This window comes from Dipteris shenzhenensis, chromosome 12 (genome assembly GCF_047967505.1).
Source record: "Dipteris shenzhenensis isolate YYH24624 ecotype China chromosome 12, Dip_SZ_1.0, whole genome shotgun sequence".
NCBI lineage: Eukaryota > Viridiplantae > Streptophyta > Polypodiopsida > Gleicheniales > Dipteridaceae > Dipteris > Dipteris shenzhenensis.
The window spans coordinates 14,002,222-14,023,795 of NC_141607.1; the positions used below are offsets into that span (position 1 = coordinate 14,002,222).

Here is a 21,574-nt window from a genome sequence, read left to right on the forward strand (position 1 = left end):
AACATCTCCGCTAAAATCGGAGCCTGGACCTCCTGCCCTTGTGCAAAATGCTCCGTCCATAACCCCTCATGATTATGAGATCCTGGTTATGGAGCCGATTGCACATTTTGTGCCGTGAACAAGTGACAAGTAGTGGGCCTGAGCATAGCGGACATATCAGGTGTTCCTTGCATTGGGACGTCATAGATTGAGCTCGCATATGTGTGCCGAACATTCGGATCTGTGATGGGAATAGACGGCTTTCCCTCAGATAGAAGCTCCCATCCAATGGCAGGATCTCCCCGTCAAAATGATTGGATCACCTCATCCATCCTGTGTGTGAGGAAAGCCTGCCTCTTATGATGTGTCAATTGCCACAAGATCTGCTGTCCTCGGATGTCATCAGATGGCCCAATGCTCGCTCACATGTGAGTTGGGATCTCAAACCTGGAGTTTTGAGACATCTTCCCCGTAGGACATGTGCTGCGGATCAAGTCATAGGAAAAGATCTAGTAGCAGTGTCCTGTACCACTGAGACAAGGGTATCCGGTGAGGTCTGCATCATCTCGAAAAGCTCCCAAGCCAAGTGGCTCACATTTACTGGATCTAGAGCATGGTCAAAGTGGACTCGAGGGGCATAGATGTCCTTTTCAAATCACACGTGAGACCACTCATATTTGTGATACAAAGACAGGAGCATGCACGACATATGTGGATACAAGTCTAGCTACCAAATGCTCAATTGATCTTCATTGCGGTGTGCCATTTTCCCCCAGATACATTATCCTATCTGTATGAGGTCACTACATAGGGACACAGCCATATGAGACGATGTATGATGGCATCACGAAGTTCTTCTAGCAAGGAGATACCCTACTTCTTGGTGACTTCAATGCACACACAAGCGATAGACATGTGGGCTTGCTAGAATTTGCATCTGATTCCCTGATAGTACCGGAGCTAGATGTAGTTGAGCTTGGGATAGTGAGGCACTCGGAAGATGCACCGCATGTGACAATGTATGGACGACATCTACTTGAGTTGGAAGTCATGATTTGATCATATATAACGGCCTCCACAGATGGCCATCATCAGCAAGCTTACTTGTTTTCCACATGGCGGGTGGACAAGTACAATGGACTATCTAATGGGTCCCCTAGCCTTTGCTTCATGGATACACAACATTATTGTGCCTCCTCCCCCAATCGGCGCTGACCACTCATACCTAGCCGTTTGCATATCTGCTACTACGCCAGCCACAGGGAGAGCACATCCCACGGCCGCTCGTATCTAGGCCCCCTGTCCCATTGTCTCTCCTCATCTCCCTCCTATGGGCTGACTCCCAAGTATATGGCAACCCTCTTTCCGGACTCTCATGTTTCTCAGTGTAGAAAATCATGTCTTTGTCGGTGTTGTGTCTTTGAGAAACCCCCCTCGGATCAGACTAGAGGGTACCATTGCAGTTCCACACTGCCATTTTCAATCTATTTTGTGCACTCATCTCAAGGGCTCGACACCGTCATGTGCTGTCCTTCTCCCCATCTTTCTTTTCTTCCTTGTCTACTCTCTCTTGGATGTCACTTGACCATCCCTGTAGGCTGCCCATTTCCCTGCTTCTCTTGCTGCCATCAACGTACCATTCCCTCCCTCCTATGCTCTTGCTGTAAGGGAGTGAGTTAGTCATCCAAGTATATCCTAGCCCCTTTCAAAGTTGCCCTCATGCTCATGAGAGTAGACCTGTCCTTTGCAGCCCAGAGTTTCATCACCAATGGCCACGTTGGTATCTCCGCCTTGCCTACTCTCCAAGCTGCCTCGCTTTGACACCCATCTTGGTGAACAAGCCTTTGGCATTTGCCATTGGTGTCTCCCACTTGTAGGCCTCTTGCCAAAACATTTAATGCTTTGCTGGTCCTCTTTTCTTCTTCCAAGGCCTCACAGTTAAACTACTCCTTGGGGTCTATCGATCCCTTTTTCACTAGTGCTGTCCATTCAAGCATCTCCTCCTTCCTCTTGGTGAGGTGTTGTGTAAATACAGCATGCTTTCCATTCATGGTGGCATGCATGGCTGCCATCTCTTTCTTGAATGCTGCATTCTCTGCTTTGAGCACCTCAATGGCTTTGCAATCCCCCTTTGAAGTCACTTTCATGTCTTTTAGTTGCTGCAACCTTGTCTTGGAGGCTGGTTTTCATAGTTTCCCATCTTGCTTTTTCCTTCTCCCAATCCTCTCTCTTGGTCTTGTCTTTCCGCCATTCTTCAAAGTTTGTGACTACCTAAAACTTCTAGATTACTATAGATTCTACAAGAAAACACACACACACACACACGCACACACACACACACTTTTTTTTGGTGGGATCCATTTGTCATTATATTACAAAAAGCAGTCCCAAAGAAAGGGACAGCCAATTACAAACATTAAAAGATCTCATTATATGACAAGAAGGCAGGATATTCAAGGTCCCGTGTCTGAAGACAATCATAAATGATTGCCGGAGAGAAGTGCGGAAGTAGTGATATATAACAAGGGGGGGACCACCAAAGACCCGATGATTGCGATCCTTCCATAGGGTCCATAGTGCCTAGTACCGCCAAACCTAGTAAAAGAACAAGTCATATCCATGCCTCTGAGGATGAAAGCCAAACAACCAAAAAAGCTTGCCGAAGCAAGCACTCGAAAAACAAGCATGAAGCCTTAGCTGCAAGAGAAGTAAGAATACCTAGATACAGGGCAATGCCAGAACAGATGAGGTAGAGATTCCCGCTATGTGAGGAGCAAGATGACGACGAGCTAGAAGCTGTCCAACAAGAAGCACCCCAAGCAAAACCCGCTAGAAGAAAAACTTTTTCCGTAGCGGAAGCTTTGAAGCCCAAATATGCTGCAAACGATATGTCCACTAACGAGTGGAATGCGCCATGGACCTAATGCGATTGGCATGTGGAGCAACCTAGGGAGAAGGTAACAATACCTTTTACACAGATGCAACCGTGATATTTGCCAACGGCAATGCAAGGCGCATAATATTATCTGATTGAAGCACCTAGTGTTTGAGACGGTTAGAGATCTCAAGACAAGGCATCGGCCCCCCCCCCCCACCCACCCACCCCCCACCCACGCACGCACGCACGTACGCACGCACGCACGTACGCACGCACACACAGAGTTTATTAAAGTCCTTGAAAGATGGAAGGGTCTATGAGAGAGAAAAAACTAGATACAATGAGCTGAATGAGTGGAGGGAAACTGTACCCAAGATAAGTACAAATACCAATGCTAAATATCGGAACCCAAGGGGAGAAAGATAGATCTATAGAATAAAGCTGAGTCATGAAAAAATTACATTTTGCAGCTCTAAAAATAGCTGTCGACGACAAGAGTTGATGTGTTTGTTTCCCTGAATTAAGCATGTGTACTTTGTGTGGTGTGCCAATATCTCCTTGATGTAAGCTCCTATTCTCTTCGGTTGCAGGTCAAAGAGGATGTGCAAGTTCGTGTGTACTAACTCCATTAAGAGCAGGCCCCAGCTTTACATTATGAGGCTCCTCCTTGAATATTGGAGAGATGCTCTCATTGAGATAATATTGTCCCCATAGGCCGCATTAGATTGATTTTTCTTTTGTAGAAGGACATCTTCCTTTTCTGGGTCTTGCCATAGTTTCCCTGTGATTTTTTTAGTTAACAATTCTGTGATGTCAATGTTGGTGTCTAGTAGTTTAGATGCATCAATCGCCCAATATCCCAGCCACTATATTTCTGTTTTATTGCATTTGGTTGCTTCCATTTCTTTGTGAGGGAGCTTGTCCTTTGTGATATTGAGATATCTATTGTGTTGGGATAGGGCTTCCGAGAGAGAGAGAGAGAGAGAGAGAGAGAGAGAGAGAGATGTATTAACGTCCGCGGAAGACCTCATGGACCTGTGGGACAAGGTACAAAGTACACCAAAAGGATGATCTCATACAAGCCTCAGTGGGCTGGAGCAAAGGGCACACTAAGGCCCTTCCTAGGTGCTAAGACTACTAAACTGAAAAATTGAAAAACCGATAAACTGATAAGCTGATAAACTGATAGCCTGATAACTTGATAACTCTTTAGAGCTCAATAGCTCGAGCAAAATCAGATATAACCTAGAGGCTAGCAACTCTCTGAGAGTTGTAGCATGTTGAGATATGAGACTTGGGCTCAGAAGCCAAAGCTTGGCACCATGGTGGCTTGCTTGTGAGCGGTGAAAATGTCTCAGATCTTCGTCTGTCAGGCTGTGTCATGTTGTGATGGCGGAGGGGGACGTGGTCTCCTCGACCTCTGAACCCACTGGGCTATGTTCAGAGTAACCTCTCGCCTCGGGCGGTCTCCTTTGAGGAAAGCTGTGATAGGACAGACCTCAATAGATTGTGCTCTGGTCACTCTCCGTGTTGCACGTGGTCTTTGCATCCCTCTCTTAGTAATCCAGGTTGTCCGCATGTCAGCAATCTCCACCTCCATCTCGATGTGTCCTAGAGCTGACTCAAATGCATAGAAGTCTGTGACGTGACGCTATGCTCTGTTAGCCTCTCTGTCCTATGGCCTGATCGCCTCCTGCTGCTCTCTAATCTATTGTAGTAGGTCTCCCTGTGTCGGTGCATCTCAAGTAGATATAGCCCAATGCAAAACCTGATCCTGGAAGTGGATCAATCATGAGTGGACCGAAGCCACTCCTCTCTTGGTAGAGGCAATGGTATCGTCCCATGATGGGCAGATACATAGGAAATGCTCCTCTGTCTCAGTCACTCCTAATGTGCGAAGCATACATAGCGGCTGCTCCCACGAGAGACATCGATCCAAAGCTCCTTCAATGCTCGATTCGCACACATCACAAGCCCTTGCGAAGATCCCTGCAGATCGAACACCACGACCTGCTCTGATACCAGTTGTGGGAGAGGAGAGCCCAAAAGTGGTGGAGCAAAAGCTACTCTAGCTTATTCCTCTATTATATATATATGAGTATACATGGGCACTGTACAAGTGGGTGGGCACACTGTCCTTTACCCCAACAATCCCTCTCTTCTTTCCCCTCTCCCAGCTGCCAGTTCCTCCTGTTGGCCTCAACACTGGATGTGTTGCTTCTGGAGGTGTTTCGGAGCTAGATTAAAGACAGTTGAAGCTGGTTTGTGTTCTCTTGTCGCTATCCCTTTAATGTGATTGCATTTGGTGGTTTGAGTTCTCTTGTCGCTATCCCTTTCATGTGATTGCATTTGGTGGTTTTTGGAAGCTTGTTGTTGCTCCATTTGTTGTTTGGAGCTTCCTCTGGACCTTTTAGGCTTAAGTAGACACTCAGTTACAGAGGGTGTGCTTGGGAGAGTGCCAGAGGGGCAGTGTATTGCATTTGGAATCCTTGAGGCTGCTTGAGCATTTCGGGAAGTGTCTGGATGCCTTGTCAGTAACAATTGGTTACAGTCTTTGTGAAATGCTTGGATACCTTTACAATTGGTCATGGACAAATGGTGACTGCCTTAGCTTTGCCTTGGCACTTGGGTACTAGTGTGTGCATTAGGATGGAATGCAGGTTATAGCCAAGGTTTGGCTTGGATAGTGGAATAGCCCGTGGGGCAGAGCACAAGGGTAAGCCCTTGTTGTATGTACCAATTTCATTCCTAAAGAAACAAATAAATACCGGAAGGGGCGCCAAGTGTTTGGGGCCAGTGTGGTGTCTTGTACTTGGTTTCATTGAGCAGGGGCACTCTAGCCTCCATCCAGTTATTTCTCAAATTGTTTTCTAAGTGGTGTTGTTTAAGTTAAGTGGTTGGATTTGATGCAATGAGGCTGTGAATAATGAATATGCAATGCAAGTTATGGTCTACTGCCCTTTAGGAAACTGAAGGCCGGTTATAGAGTAGATAAGATTAGATGTCACATAAAAAAGTACATAGTAGGGGGTGGATGGAGACTTATATAGTCCCTTCACATTTTCCACCTAAAGGGCCTCTAACTTGGCCTCTTTTCTCCTTCATTACACGTATGGGTGAGAGAGAGAGAGAGAGAGAGAGAGAGAGAGAGAGATCAACGTCCATGGGAGACCTCACGGGCCTATGGGACAAAGTACACAGAAAAGCGAACTCATACAAGCCTTAGTGGGCTGAAGCAAAGGGTACGCTAGGACCCTTGCTGAGTACTAGTCTATGCTAATAGAATCATAATCATAATCATAGACAAAAAAAGTCAACTACGGCTGCAGAGTGGGCCATATCAATCAATCTATCCAGTGCTGGACGAAACCGAAGCCTGGTACAGTGGTGGCTCTCTGGTGGGCTGCGAAGATGTCTTGTATCTGCATCTGTCGAGCTGTCTCGCGCTGCGGTGGGGGACGCGGTCTCAGAGAGAGAGAGAGAGAGAGAGAGAGAGAGAGAGAGAGAGAGAGAGTCTTCATAGTCATTAATTGCCTAAAGCATCCCTTCAAGATTAAAAGTACTATAGATCCTATAGAACATGGAGAACAGGTAAAATGCACACCAGTAAATGACATTTGCCTCGTGACAAATTTAAGAAGGTGCATATATACCTCTGTATTAGATCCCAAAATTATACCGGTTTGTAGAGGAGGGGGGCCAATTCATCATCAACTACAGTTCAATCTCTTCCAGAATGTGAAGGAGTTTTGTCATGTTTTCTTCTTCTAAAGGGTCATCCTAAATAAAGTGGTGAAATTACAATATATGGTGTGTGTGTGTGTGAAAACCACTTGCTCTCATGCAAGAGAGATGGTCTTGCATTTGTTTTGGACCTATCCTTTTGCATGGGATTTCTTTTTCCGATTGATGACAAGGCTTTGAGTTTGTTTTCCATCCACTTCCTTTGGAAAGAAGTTTTGGTTGTTTGGAAGATATACTTCTATCCCAAAGTATGATAATTTCTTCTCCAGGTGTCGATATTGGGATCTTTTGTCATTGTATTGTGCTCGTACTATTCGATTGTATGAGCACTCTTTATTGAATGTTTTTCCATACTTTCGAAGCTCTTTGCTTAGGTCTCTGTAGAATGCTCATTCCTTTGGAGACCTTCCTCAGGCTCAGTTGGAAGTTTTTAACTACTATTTTAGTTGTGAGTATTAGCTGTCCCACTCGAGGATAGCTATGAATGTAAATGCTTTCTTAATGCAAAATTTCTTCTACAAAAAAAAAAAGAAGTGTGTGTGAACCCTTAACACCATCACTCTCATTGACAAGGCTGGGGATTCAATGACCTCGGAAAACTATAGGACCATTATGACTGGGTGTGTCATGTCCAAGATCAATGCATCAGTGCTTGACACACACATTAGCTAATTTGCAGAGCCGAGGGACAGGCAGGCTTCTAGGCTGCTCATGTGACTCTAGATCACATACATACACTCAAAGCTGTCATTAAGCAGGCTAGAGCACAGAGACAAAGGGTTTATTGCTGCTTTGTGGATATCCGTAAGACTTTTGACACAATGCCAAGGCTTCACCCAATCGGACACTTGCAAGATCTGGGGTATGGTCAAGAGATCATTTGGGCATCTATGAGAGGGTCTCGGGCAGGGTTCACATGGCTATGGGGTGGATAGAGGAGATCATAAGCACTATCAGGGTCAAACACAATTGTCCATTATCACCAACCCTGTACTATACATCGATGAGCTTGAGACTTGGGGGGCAGGCTGCTCTCTCACCAACTACTTAATCTAGATTTTCGTCTATGCACATGATGTGGTCCTCTTCAACGAAGGACTTCTACAACACTCGGATACACTCCATATCTTATGTGAGATACATGATCTGAAGCTCAACCTTGGGAAGGTCACGATCTTAAGCACATCTCGAGCAGCCATGCACAGAGAGCAGTCCACACTAGATAGATTATCGGTGGAGGTCATCACATCCTACATATATTTGGGGATTCTTTTCTTTGGCCCGATTTTCACAATGCTACTGAGGAGTGGATATACTGCACATGCTAAACTTGAGAGGCAATGCTTTCATCTCATCTCCAAGAGCGTTGGATCGAGTCTCTTCTCTTTGACTCCTTGGGTGTCTGGGAGTTCTGATGCATCACTCGTCCAATATCCCACGCCACTGTAGTTCTGTTTTGTTGTTTCGCCCAAATCCTGAAATAATTTTTAAAATAAAAAATTTCTGTTTTTTCAATGATTCAATGTTCATATATCTAGATTCTAGAATACATGTGCTTTTCAATCCTTAAAGATTGATTTATCTGAAGTTGAAACTTGAGAATCAAGATTGAAAGCTTGAAATAAATTTGAAGAATGTGTTGGTGTTTTAAATATCCTTTTTGGGTGTCTTGACTTATATTCCTCTTTGCTAACTCTAAACTTGAGTTTAACATATCTTAGTAGCCACTATCCTTGAATATATATATATATATATATATATTATCATTTCGGAACCTATCCGTTTTGTCTGACAACATGAATGAGAGATTGAGAGGGAGAGAGATTTGGAGTAGGGAGTGAAGGAGACACACTCACCGTAGTCACACACCAGTGGGTGGGGATAAAACAATAAGTGGTACCTCCCCAAGTACACACACTAGTATATATCTATGGATAAGACTAGGGCCACTAAGTAAGTACAATGTGTACTTAGTGTACTTAGTAGTACTAGACGAAAACTGTTACAAGGGTGGCCAGTGCCTTTACCCCAACAACCTCCCACTTAAAGGCAGTGTGCCCATAAGAGAGAGTAAAGAAAAAAAAAAACAGCAATATACATCATCATGTACAAGACCAATTGGTCTGCTTATCCTATACCCATAAGCCGTCTGCAGTGTGCAAACCGCTCAGCAGCCAATCCTTTGGTCAACAGATCTGCTGGATTGTCATCAGTGTGAACTTTCACAAGCTGAAGTTGCTTGTTCTCAAGCACCTCCCTGATAAAATGATACTTCACGTCGATGTGCTTCGTCTTTGCATGAAAAACAGGATTTCGTGCCAACTGTATGGCACTCTGACTGTCACAATGCAACAATGGAGTATCACTAGAGTAGCCCAAATCTGCCACTAGCCGAGATAGCCATATAGCTTCCTTGCACGCCTCAGTGGCTGCAATATATTCAGCTTCTGTAGTAGACAATGCAACGCATTGCTGCATTCTAGATACCCACGACACTGCACCTCCAGTGAAAGTGAAAACGTATCCGGTAGTAGACTTCCGGGTATCAGGGTGACCGGCATAATCAGAGTCTGTATAACCTTGCACTTTTGCATCTTGACTGCCGAAACATATACACAAGTCCTGTGTACCCTTCAGGTATCTCATGACACCTTTTACTGCATTCCAATGCTTTTTGCCAGGTTTAGCCATGTATCTGCTAACCACTCCCACTGCAAACGCAATATCGGGCCTGGTTGCAACCATAGCATACATGAGACTGCCACACGCTGATGCATACGGGATCTTTGACATCTCAGCTCTCTCAGCATCTGTCTGAGGGCTGTCCAAAGCACTGATTTTCACATAAGGAGGCAATGGAGTACTAATACTCTTCCCCCCCTCCATGTGAAATCTCTGCAAGACCTTGCCAATATATTCCTTCTGAGACAAGTATAGCAACCGCTTTTCCCTATCCCGAAGTATCCGCATACCCAATATATGGTTGGCATCACCAAGATCTTTCATATCAAAGGTCTGGTGCAATCTCTTTTTCAAGGCATTCATCTCATTATGAGATTTTCCAGCAATTAACATGTCATCCACATACAAAATGAGGATAAGTAAACTGCCATCTGAAGCTTTCTTGGTATACAAGCAGTGATCAATGTCACTTCTCCTGTAACCCTGGGTTCGCATGAATGTATCAAACTTATGATACCATTCCCTGGGTGCCTGCTTTAGACCATAAAGACTTTTCTTTAGTTTGCATACAAGCTTCTCTTTGCCCTTCACTGTAAAACCCTCTGGCTGCTGCATAAAAATTTCCTCATGTAAATCACCATGAAGAAATGCTGTCTTGACATCCATTTGGACCAAGTCCATATCTGCATGTGCAACCAATGCTAATACAGTTCTGAGTGTTGTCATCTTAACAACAGGAGAGAATATCTCGTCAAAGTCAACACCATATTCCTGCTTGAACCCCTTGGCAACCAGTCTGGCTTTATGCCTTGGCTTTTCACCAGGTGTGACCTTAAGTCGATAAACCCATTTGCATGGCAGTACCTTCTTACCAGTAGGCAAGGATACCAATTCCCAAGTGCCATTCTTGTGAAGGCTGTCCATTTCAGCCTTCATAGCAAGATCCCATTGAACCTTGTCTGCCCTCTGCCTAGCCTCTCTGTAGCATGAAGGCTCTCCACAATCAGTGAGCATCAAATAATCAATGCCTGGAACAAATCTTTCTGGCTGCCGCGTCGGTCTAGTTGACCTTCTAACCCAATGACCATCGTCTTGAGCTGGCTGTCCAGCCTGTTCATCACCCAGATAAGGTGGCTGTCCCATGTCTCCTGGCTGCATTTGCATGTCAGGAAGATCACCTAACTGTGCTTCATCCATTGGGATGTCTTCTGCCATACCTGGCTGTCCATTAGGACCTGCTGCAGCATCATTTAATGGCTGGTTATGCTGCTGTTGTGGCTGATTTACAGCCTGTTCGTGTTGCCCATGATGCCTGTTATCATCAATAGTTACTTTTAAAGGTCCCTGCTGTACAACAGGTTCCTTGAACATGATGGTTTCATCAAACACGACATCATTGCTGCGTATAAGTTTTCTGTTCTTGGGATCCCAAATCCTGTAGCCCATCTCACCTTTGTCACCGTAACCTAGGAATATGCATTTAAGAGACTTTGGATCCAGTTTAGTTCTGTCCTCCCTGCGTACATGCACATACGCGACACAACCAAAGACCCGTAGGTGTTTGTAAGACGGAGGCTTACCCGTCCATGCCTGTTCAGGAACACCGCCACATAGTCTCTTGTTTGGTGACCTGTTAATAAGGTGCACAGCTGTCTTTACAGCTTCAGCCCAAAATGTGTGGGGCAATGCAGCATGTGACAACATGGATCTGACTTTCTCTTGAATGGTCCTGAACATTTTTTCAGCTGTACCATTCTGTGGAGGATCATATGGTGCAGACAACACCCTTTGAATACCCTTTGCCTCACAGAATTCTTGAAATTCTTTGGACAAATACTCTCCACCATTGTCAGATCGTAAGGCTTTCAGTTTTTTGCCTGTCTCATTTTCGACCAGTGCAACAAACTTAGTGAAAGCCTTGAACGTATCACTCTTCTTTCTGAGAGTGTAAACCCACACTTTGCGGGTGGCGTCATCTATGAATGACAGTATGTACTTTGAACCTCCTAAAGAGAGTGTAGGCATCTCACACACATCTGTATGTACTAGCTCCAAGAGCTGTAATTTCTGATCTGACCTTCTCTTATGAGGTATTTGTACTTGACGACCGTAGAGACAAAATTCACATTTCTTTAAATCTGAATATTTTAGACTCGGCAAGTAACCAAAATGAGCCAATTGCTCCATTCCCTTAATACTCATATGGCCAAGCCGGCTATGCCACAATGAAATCTTTGGCAGCTCGGTGGCATTTACATCAGAATGCGGACAATGTCCAGCATGAAGTGAGTACAAAGTATCAACCTTAGGACCCCTGGCAATAGCCATTGCCCCTTTGCTGATTTTCCATTTCTGACTGCCAAAGGTGGTATGATAACCATCGTCATCCAACAACCCTGTGGAAATCAAGTTTTTCTTCACCTCAGGAACATGCCTGACCCCTTTGAGCATTAATTGCTGGCCATTTTCAAGCACAAGCCTGACATCACCTATGCCAATGATAGAACATGCATGGTTATCACCAAGAAAGACCACTCCCTTTTGCCCTCCTGCATATCTGACAAACAGATTTCTGTAGGATGTCACATGAAAGGAAGCACCTGAATCTATAATCCAGGAAAACATATCTGATCCATCACCAGCATGAAGTGTATGAGCCTCCAGTGAAGAGGTGAAACATATCTCATGTCCACTGTCACTGTCACTAACATAAGTAACATTCAGCTCCTCTTTTTCTTTACCCTTAGACTTGCCTTGAGCCTTGCCTTCTTTGGCTTTCTGGTCATTTTTCTTTTGAAAACACTTTTTCTCAATATGTCCCTTCTTACCACAATAGTTGCAGACAAGATCACTCTTAGAGCGGGACTTGCTCCTCTCTCTTTCTTTGTCTTTTCCACGTGTTTTGGACCTGCTGCGTGCATTCAAAGCATTTGACTTCCCAATAGCATTGTTCTTTCTGTTCATCTCTTCCTGTAGAAGAGCACTCTCCACATCTGCAAATAATAGAATGGCTTTTGAGTTGCTGGTAGAAGTCCTGAATGTCCCATGACTCAGGTAGAGAACATAGGATGAGTGTAGCTTTCAGCTCATCATCGAGCTTCAACCCCTGGTTGATCACCTGGCTGAATATGCTGTTAAACTCAATAATATGAGTGGACATAGCTGTCCCCTCCTTCATTTGAAGACCAACAAGCTTTTTTAGCCAGTAAGCTTTTCCCGTGGCACTTTTCTTGGCATAAGTATCCTCAAGACGTTGCCACATCTCCCACGCAGTAGGTTCATCCCTGATGCCTACAACCAGTGAATCAACAACTGTAAGCATAATGGTCGACCTGGCCAAGCCGTCCATCTTCTCCCACTGCTCATCAGTAACGTTGGAGGGCTTAACACCCTTCTCCTTTATAGGCTTGTACTGGTCCTTCTGCATCAACACATTGTAGCATTGTGTCCTCCATATGTCGTAGTTTTTAGCTCCTTCGAGCTTCTTTATCTGGAACAAGGACGACACGTCGCTGCCGGAACTCATGGTAAAGAAAGTAGAGTTTGACTCCCTGTAGTCGTGCAATTAAGCACTAGTCACTCCAAGAAAAATTCTCCCGCAGCGGAAGTACGATCAAGAGTGAACTTGGTACTGTTTCAGTGGCATAAAACCAACTGAAAGTCTTTCTCCCACTTGCTGCAGAAACAGTACAGCAAACTGTTCCTGTGTTTTTCGCTGGCGAAAGTGCGGTACGGCTGCGTCAAATCGCTCCAGAAAAATCCCAGAACTGATATAATAGAAAACAGCAGTATTTTTGATTTCGTTGATAGCCAAACCTGATGTTTGACAGTCCCGGACTGTCAAAAAAAAGGAACTGTAAATCTCTGATTTTTGATGAAAATCCCTGATTTTAGACCTCCATATGCTTCATAAACTTCCCCCCCAACTGAATTTGCAGTTTGGAAGTAAGGTGGCTCAAAAGCCCTTTGAATGCATGAAGAAAAATCAGGGATGTGACCTCCAATTTGAGAGATTGACCTTTGACCAAACACTGTAAGTCAAATTTGCACTTTCAAAGCATAGTAGTGCTCCACAAGATAGCCTGATGCATGTAGAGTGCTCCCACTTGACAAATTGCCGGTCAGGCTACAAAAGCCCCAAATTTGACTAAAGTCAAAACTTGGTCAAAATCGACCAAATCTGTACCAAATGTGATTGTACTTTCAGCAACAAGCTAAAGCATTTGTCACAAGCATAATAGCATCAAAAGCCCCTTGAATTGGCAGCACATTCCGTGCATTGACACAGTAAATGGCATCAACTGCTACTGCTCACACAAGGCGTTTGACTGCAAATCCATTGAGTTGCATCCAACAAAGCATACACTGCAAGTATCAAGTACAGATTTGTCCAATGCATACTCTCAGTGCCACCACTGTGTACAATCACTGGCCAAGTGATGAGACCTGTCTCAACACTGTTTGCGGCATAATGCCTCAGTGTGAGTGTAAGCCGTGAGTGTAAGCCCTGCCCCAAGTAGAACACCTTGGCTCAAATGCCAGTGGCAAAAAACAATGTTTTTCCCGTGAAAACAGATAAACAGAAAAGAAATGTGCCTCGATCTGTGGTACCCTGACTGTTGGCTGTACGTGAAAGTCAAGTACAGCAGTGCTGTACCAGATTTCGAGAGAAAAGGGGGGGAACTGGAGCTCGACAGCGCCCAGCTGGAGCTCGACGGCGCCTTCGCCTATGCCTCTTGCTGCTTCTGCAGCTTAGCTCGCCCGCGCCCGTGCCTAGCAGCCGCGCCTTGCAGCCCTTGCCTGCGCCCTACAGCCCTGGCCTGCGTCGTTGCAGCCGCGCCTTGCAGCCCTTGCATCCGCGCCCTGCGCCCTTGCAGCCGCCGTTGCAGCCGCGCCTTCGCGCGTTGCCTGCGCCTTGCAGTCGCGCCCTGCGCCCTTGCAGCCGCCGTTGCAGCCGCGCCTTCGCGATCCGTCCGTACGGTCGTACGGACGTCGTACGGCCGTACGGATCGGTCCGTACGGAAGGGGTAGGCTAGGGAGAGGAGGGAGTGGAAGAGGAGGGAGAGAGAGCCAGTTTAGCTCTGATACCAGTTGAGAGATTGAGAGGGAGAGAGATTTGGAGTAGGGAGTGAAGGAGACACACTCACCGTAGTCACACACCAGTGGGTGGGGATAAAACAATAAGTGGTACCTCCCCAAGTACACACACTAGTATATATCTATGGATAAGACTAGGGCCACTAAGTACCTAAGTACAATGTGTACTTAGTAGTACTAGACGAAAACTGTTACAAGGGTGGCCAGTGCCTTTACCCCAACAATGAAACGAAACAAAATTTGTTGAAACGACAAAATGACAAAACAAACGAAGCGTTCCTGTGGTTGTCCGTTGACCTAAGGATATAACTCTTGCAGTTATGGGCTGAGAGCTTGAGGCGAGAGCGATGAGATGAGGGCTTGAGGCGACGGGCCTGACATTGACGTTATGAGGCGATGGCCTTAAGCGACGGCGACGGGCTGGGGGCTGAAACTTCAATTCGCATACCACACATAAAATATGTTTTGCTCCACTTGATTGGGGTCAATATCGAAGTGAGGAATTTACTCTCCCAGCAAAACCCTAGCAATGAAATGTCGGGGATTCACTTGGCATTGGTGGATCGACGATGCCTGAGCATCTTCATAGTCATAATTGCCTAAAGCATCCCTTCAAGATTAGAAGTACTATAGACCCTACAAGAACACTGAGAAAAGGTAAAATGTGCACCAGTAAATGACATTTTTCTAATGACATATTTAAGAAGGTGCGTGTATACCTCTGTAGTAGATCCCAAAATTATCCTAGTTTGTGGAGGAGGGAGGCCAGTTCATCATCAACAAAAGTTCAATCTCTTGCAGAATGTGAATGAGTTTTGTCATGTTTTCTTCATCTGAAGGGTCATCCTAAATAAAGTGGTGAAATTACAATATATGGTGTGTGTGTGTGTGTGTGTGTGTGTGTGTGTGAAGGAGAGCAAGTCGGTGCCTTCCCCCTTCTTTCTTTTTTGTTGCTAGTCAGGCCGCCCCCTTTGAGGGTTCTTTGCCTTTTCATTCACCTTCACAAGCCCTCGTGTGGCCTCTTCTAGGGTTCGAATGCTATCGTTCTTGCTTCTTGGGGCATAGTATTTCGAGCTCTTTCAGAGCGTTTTCGGGTTGTGTGCACGTTTGTTGCAGCCTCTATAGATTTCGTCACTTGTTGCTCTCTTGTCTCTCCTCATTTCGTGTGCTTTTTGGGGTTTTTCAGTTCGTCTCTGAGTGCTTAGTGCAATCGTCTATCAATACATTCGTTTTGCCTTCTCTTTCTCCAGCGGTGGATTCTCTATTCTCCGTTTTTTCATCTCTGCTCATTTCGCCTTTTTGTGTAAGGATTTTGTGTTTTCTCTTCTTTTTTTGACCTCTACCTCGGAAACAATCTCAACTTCTGTTCTCTCCATCTCTGGCCTGTCTTTTTGGGTTTTGCTGTCCTTAGTTTGCCCGTTACTTTACCTTCGTTTGTAATTTCAGTTTTTCTCACCTTTCTTTCATAGTTTGCTCTGAGTTTTTCTTCTCTCCTTGCCTACAATGGCGGGTTATGCATTTGAAAAGACTTTTAACAAAGACAGATTGGCTCAAAACAAGAAGCAGAAGCAGGCTTTGGGTCAGGATGACCGTGTCTATTCCTCTCAAGAAGCGCAGTTGGTATTTGATGTTATACATGAAGGTTTTGAAGACACATGTAAGGATTGGAAAGATGCTCCTCCCATTGTTGGAATTATGATGGAAGTTGATAAAATAGTAGAGCTAGTTTGTGAATATGCTGAGCATGTTGTCATTATCTTTTTCCTGGGTCGTATGCCTGTTGCGGCTGATGTGGGTAACTGATTGATGAGGACTTGGGGAGGTTGTTTTGTCCGCAAGGTACATTATGTAGCAAAGGGTTTTTTTGAAGTTATCATGGCAGAAGAGCAGCATTAGCAAATGCTCTTGGAGGATTCTCTGCTTTTTAATGGGCAGCAAATGGTGCATGTCTTACCTTGGTCACCTACTCGGGACTACCAAGCATTGATTAGGCATTGTTACCTGGTTTGGGTGGAGGAGGTGGATTTTCCTCAATGCTTGGCTTCACTTTTGCCAAAAAGTGCAGCGTCATTGGGAAAGGTGGTATGTCCACCTCGCCCAAATGGAAATTCTAACAGGTTTTCCATTCTTTGGGACACAGATATGCCCACTCCAAAATCTTACTCTGTCACAGTTAACAATGTGTGTATGGGAAGTGCCTTTTATAGGCTGAATTGGGTTCTTTTTGCAGCTGCATGCTTTTAGTGCAAAAAGGTTGGGCACGTGGCTTCGCAATGTCCCTTGGTTTTCATAAAATGCCCTCGGATGCCATGCCTTCTCCAACGTATAATAAATAAGGATACCCTTGGGCCATGTCTTTTATGTCTCAGCCTAAAGCTAAGGAAAAGAATGCTTCTGAAACTCGGCAGACTCGGAGGAAAATTGTCTTAGCTAGGAGACCTTTACTCCTCGAACATGGAATAGTGGTTCTTCCAATAGTCATACGCCTATAGAAAACTCAGGAATTGGGATTACCTGGGCTGCTGTAACACCAGCCGTACTGTGTTCCTAGAAGAAGAAGTTGCTGGTTTGTTGTTTACCCATCAGGCTATTGTGACACCTTAGGGACGAGGTCCAAACCCTGAGGTAGACATGCAGACTTAATGTTATATAGTTGTATAAAACATATGTAAATATGCTTGAACAAATCAAGTGTTTGACCTTCAATGTACAGGGTCTGTGTGACACTCTGAAATGGAAGCTTGCGTGGGCATATGTCAATGAGTTACAGCCTGATATAATGGCACTACAAGAGCACAATCAGCATATGTATGCTTGCAGGACAGGTCATTATGCTGGTTATGAAATAGGTGAACACTCCTTTTCAAGTGTGGCTTTTCCTGTCAAGCATGCTCTTCACCCAATTGTGGCTTTAAATGATAAAGAAGGCAGGTGGATCATCATTCAGTGTCTCATCCAAGGCAAAATACTTGAATTTGCATCTGTTTATGCTCCTCAATCTTTCCAACCACTTTGCCCTCGGGGAACACGGAGTTTCTCCGCTGCCCTCAACAAGTCCTGTGTGCGCCGGATCCGGCGAACTCCAAGAGCTGTAATTTGGGAGGATATGCAGCAATACCCTTGGAGGCAACATGCATTTCTTTGTGGGAATTTTAATCATGCACCCCAGCAAGGGGATCATACTTCAGGTATTATTCGTATGCTGGCTTTGGAATGTCAACATTGGTCTCATTTGATCTCTGAGCTTGGTCTTGTAGATCTTTAGAGAGAGTTGAAGCCTACACTTTCGGGATATACTTTTTAGCATAATGCCCACTCTGTATATCGGGCCAGGTTGGACGGTTGGTACATGATAAATTTGCAGCAATATGATGCTCTTATCACATGTGGGTGGATTATGCCTTCCCTCATTTGGATCATGCTCTACAATGTCTTTTCATGAGATGCCACATGACAGGCTGCCGGATAAAAGACTTCTTATTGTCAATAATAGCATGATGAGTACAAGCAAATGGTTGGTCATGCCATTGCACTCCTTCGGGAACACTGCCAGATTGATCTTGACTATGCTTGGAATGCCTTTGCTTCTCACATGCAATCTGTTATTCGTGATTATGGCAGCATTATTTGTATGAGTTGAGGAAAGCGGTTGTAGATGCTAAAGTCAACTGTCAAAAGTTGACAAAACTCAGCCATGTCAGGGATTTAACTCAGCTGGAGCTTGACTACCTATGCAAATTACAGAAGAATGATCATAGGAAAATTGTCAAATGGAAACTAGGGGCAGGCAGAAGGCTCTTTTGGATAAAGGTAGCTCTTCTAAATAGTTTAGCAAGTTTGGAATATTTGTTGGGTTTTGACATTTGATGGTCTCTGGACTTCCTCACGGGCACACCTTGCTCAAGAGTGCGTTGATAATTTTGCCCGATGATTTGTGAATTTAGAGTACTCTTCGCAAGAAGTTCTGTTCTCCCATAATTGCTCTTGATGAGGCTTAGCAGCTCGAGTCACCTTTCACGGAAAGGGAGCTCCTTGATGCTTTAAAGACATATGGTAAATGGAAGTCCCTGGGTTGGGATGGTCTTATAGTGGAGTTCTTTCTAGCTTACTAGGATGCTCTTTATTGTATATGATTAAGAGTTTTTGGCAAAATCAGCAAATGTTACTTGCTTGGAAGAAAGGGTTGGTTAAGTTGACTTCAAAAAAACATCTTTGTGAATGGTTTGCTAAGTGGAGGCCTATTACACTTATGCCCATCATTTATAAAAGGTGGTCAAAATGGTGGTTGATAGAATAAAAGGTTTTTTGCATGATGGTTTACATCCTACATAATATGGCTTTATTCCTCGTTTGCAGACAATCATTGATAAGATTGCAAATGCCTATGTTGGGATAGAATATGCAAAGTATACTCAGCAGGATGTACTCTTACTGCAAGTGGACATCGCCAAAGCATTTGATACTGTGCAATGGGATTTTATCTCGTAGACCATGCAATCCTTAGGATTTGGGCATCGAATGCAACATGCGATCTGTTGGCTCTACAGTGATAGTAAAGCTACATGCATTTTATCAGGAGATCTTTCTAATCAGTGAACTTTACATCATTAAGTGAGACATGGATGTCTTATTAGTGCTTTCCTTTATGCAATCGCTACTCATCCAATGCTTTGCTATATTGATCATCTTGTGGCTACTGATGTCTTGCGCTTTATCCTTGTATGGAATAGCGGCTGGCTTACAGGGAAACTTTCAAAAGTCCAAGCTTCTGCCTTTGCATGCTAAGGATTGGCATAGCTCTCTGTGGCCTGGGGAAATTGTTTTGCCCAATTAGCTTGTTCGTCATTGGGTCTATCCTTTGGGGTGGAATATTAGACTGGGTACTTGCAAAGCTCAAGAACAAACTAGAATATTGGAAGTTAGCCACTTGGCCTCTTCATGTTTGACTTCAAATTGTGCAATCAATTTTGGTGGCTTATATTCAGTTTCTCTTGCCTTTGATGATGTTTGACAAAAAAGACATTTTTTCTTCCTTGTCCACTCTCATGGAGACCTTTTGGTGCTCAAAACATGGCCGTAAGAGTATTAGATTACTCTTTATGGAGCATCTATGTTTCCCAAAGATGCATGGTGGCTTAAACATCTTGAATATTCACATCCATATTTTGGTTCACAAGGGAAAGATGATGCTGCAATTTTTGCAGGGTGATCAGCCTTGGGCTGCCATGATGTGTCATCTACTCTCGCAGTTGACTATTACTGCTTTTGGGCATTGGCATCCCACTCCATGGGATTTTGTTATGGGTTTTATTGATGGCACGATTAAAGGCTGTCCTTTTGTTTCCAAAATTTTATTGGCATGGAAGGAGATCTTTCCCATCCTAAATGGCATGGTTGTGACTCTCTAGATGGGAATTCCTTGCGCACTGAGAACCTGCACTGGTCAAAGGCATTTGATCCACCCCTGCTTTGCAGGAACCCAGGCGCTCATATTTTATTTCATCCAAGGGAATTGCTCTTGTTGATGATGTACTTTGTGATGATGGTACTTTATTGCCTTTTCCTTTGGCGGTCAGACAATATGGATTGGGGATGCATTATTGACCCCTCTGGCACTATCTTTCTCAGATGCTTCATTGGTTTTTACCGGTACCGAGGTTGGAGACTATGTATCGCCTTTCTGACTAGACCTTCTACTACTCACCCCTAACGCCTGGTAGATATCTCTGTGGCCAGTTTGTACATGGTTTTGATGCCTCCTCCTTCGATATCACATCATGCAAAATCAGCTTTGGTCTTTGCATTGTAATGCCAAATGGTGGCATAAAATATTGTAGCAGCTCTGGTCCTACAAACTTCTGCTTTGTCAACAAGTATTTTTATGGCGAGTGATACTTGGTGTTATTCCTTTTGGCCAACTCTTGGCACGTACACATATTGCTCCTGCTCTATGTCACAGATGCTTGGCTCACAGCAGGGAATCCTTGGTCCATGTTTTTTGGAATTGCTGTGTCACCCGTGACTTCCTGCTAGTTCTTCAGCAGCGCACCCCAGGCCCGCTTTCCTGCTGCTTGCTTTGGCAAGCTCTTTTGGATCCTTGGCATTCATCCACTGACATCGGTTTTTGATTTATTTTTCACATGGGTTCGATACTAGGCACTTTGGACTTTGTGGAGCGACAGGAACCACTGAGTCTTTCGAGAGCCTACTTCTTCCATGTTCTACTATTCCCGGATGTCATTTAGGCAATCCTTTTATGATTGCCTGTCAATTCGTCAGATAGATTACACTCTCTACTGGTCTTATAATGAAAATTTCTGAGCTTGTATTTGCTGATCTCCACTTTGGGGACAGCTTCTTGTAACACAGATATACATGGATTTCATCACACATAAAAAAATGTGTGTGTGTGTGTGTGCGCGCGCGTGCGCGTGCCCACGTGCATGCATTCAAGGGTGGGTGTAGAGCACATGCATATACACTTGCAATCTTTCTCATAACATTATTGTTTATCTTGGGATTTGTTAGGAGCGTCAAGAAAAGTCTCATGGTGGAAAAGAAAGGAGAAGAAAGGAGGAGGAGCTTCTTAATGAGCTCTTGAGCATGAGATATGTGCAAAAGGAAGCAAAGCAATGCCCGGCTTGTAAAATGGCTATATCCAAGATCGAGGGTTGTAATAAAGTAACTTGTGGGAATTGTGGTCAATACTTTTGCTACCTGTGCAATAAAGGAATTGAAGGTTATGATCATTTCCGGTAATGTGCATTCACAACTTCTTTTGGCCAAAACAATCGCTTAGTATGATGAAACCAGTGCTTTGCAGGTTGCTTAGGTTTCAATTTTTTTACTTCATGACAAAAATGAAAAATAAATACCTCTGATTTTTGCAGGGAAGGTTGTGTTCTCTTTGACCAGAATGAGATTGAACATTGGGAATATGTAATGAATATTCGTCAAGGTGCACACGGGGCTGGGTTCGCCAATCAAGGTGCACAAGGGGTTGGGGCTCACCTTTGGCGACCGTGTCCCAATTGTCGGCAGCCAAACCCAAAGGTAATGCGACCTACTGGGAAAATAACATCCCTTATAATACAATTTTGTACAAATATCACTTTTTTATCTTCCTTTCTGATTGCTGTGATCATATAAATGCGCATGCTGGTCCTGTTGCTGTGAGAATGTTTTCTGTATCCC

At 44.4% G+C, this 21,574-nt stretch overlaps 1 protein-coding gene across 1 annotated transcript in view; it reads left to right on the plus strand.

Annotated features, from left to right (window-relative positions):
* NHL8 (NDR1/HIN1-like 8) overlaps window positions 1-21,574 on the plus strand; it is a 41,005-nt gene that overhangs the window by 18,804 nt on the left and 627 nt on the right. Inside the window, exons 5-6 of the mRNA XM_087383131.1 lie at window positions 20,909-21,135; window positions 21,271-21,433. Coding sequence (XP_087239257.1) covers window positions 20,909-21,135; window positions 21,271-21,433 — 390 coding nt within the window. The remainder of the gene's footprint in view (window positions 1-20,908; window positions 21,136-21,270; window positions 21,434-21,574) is intronic.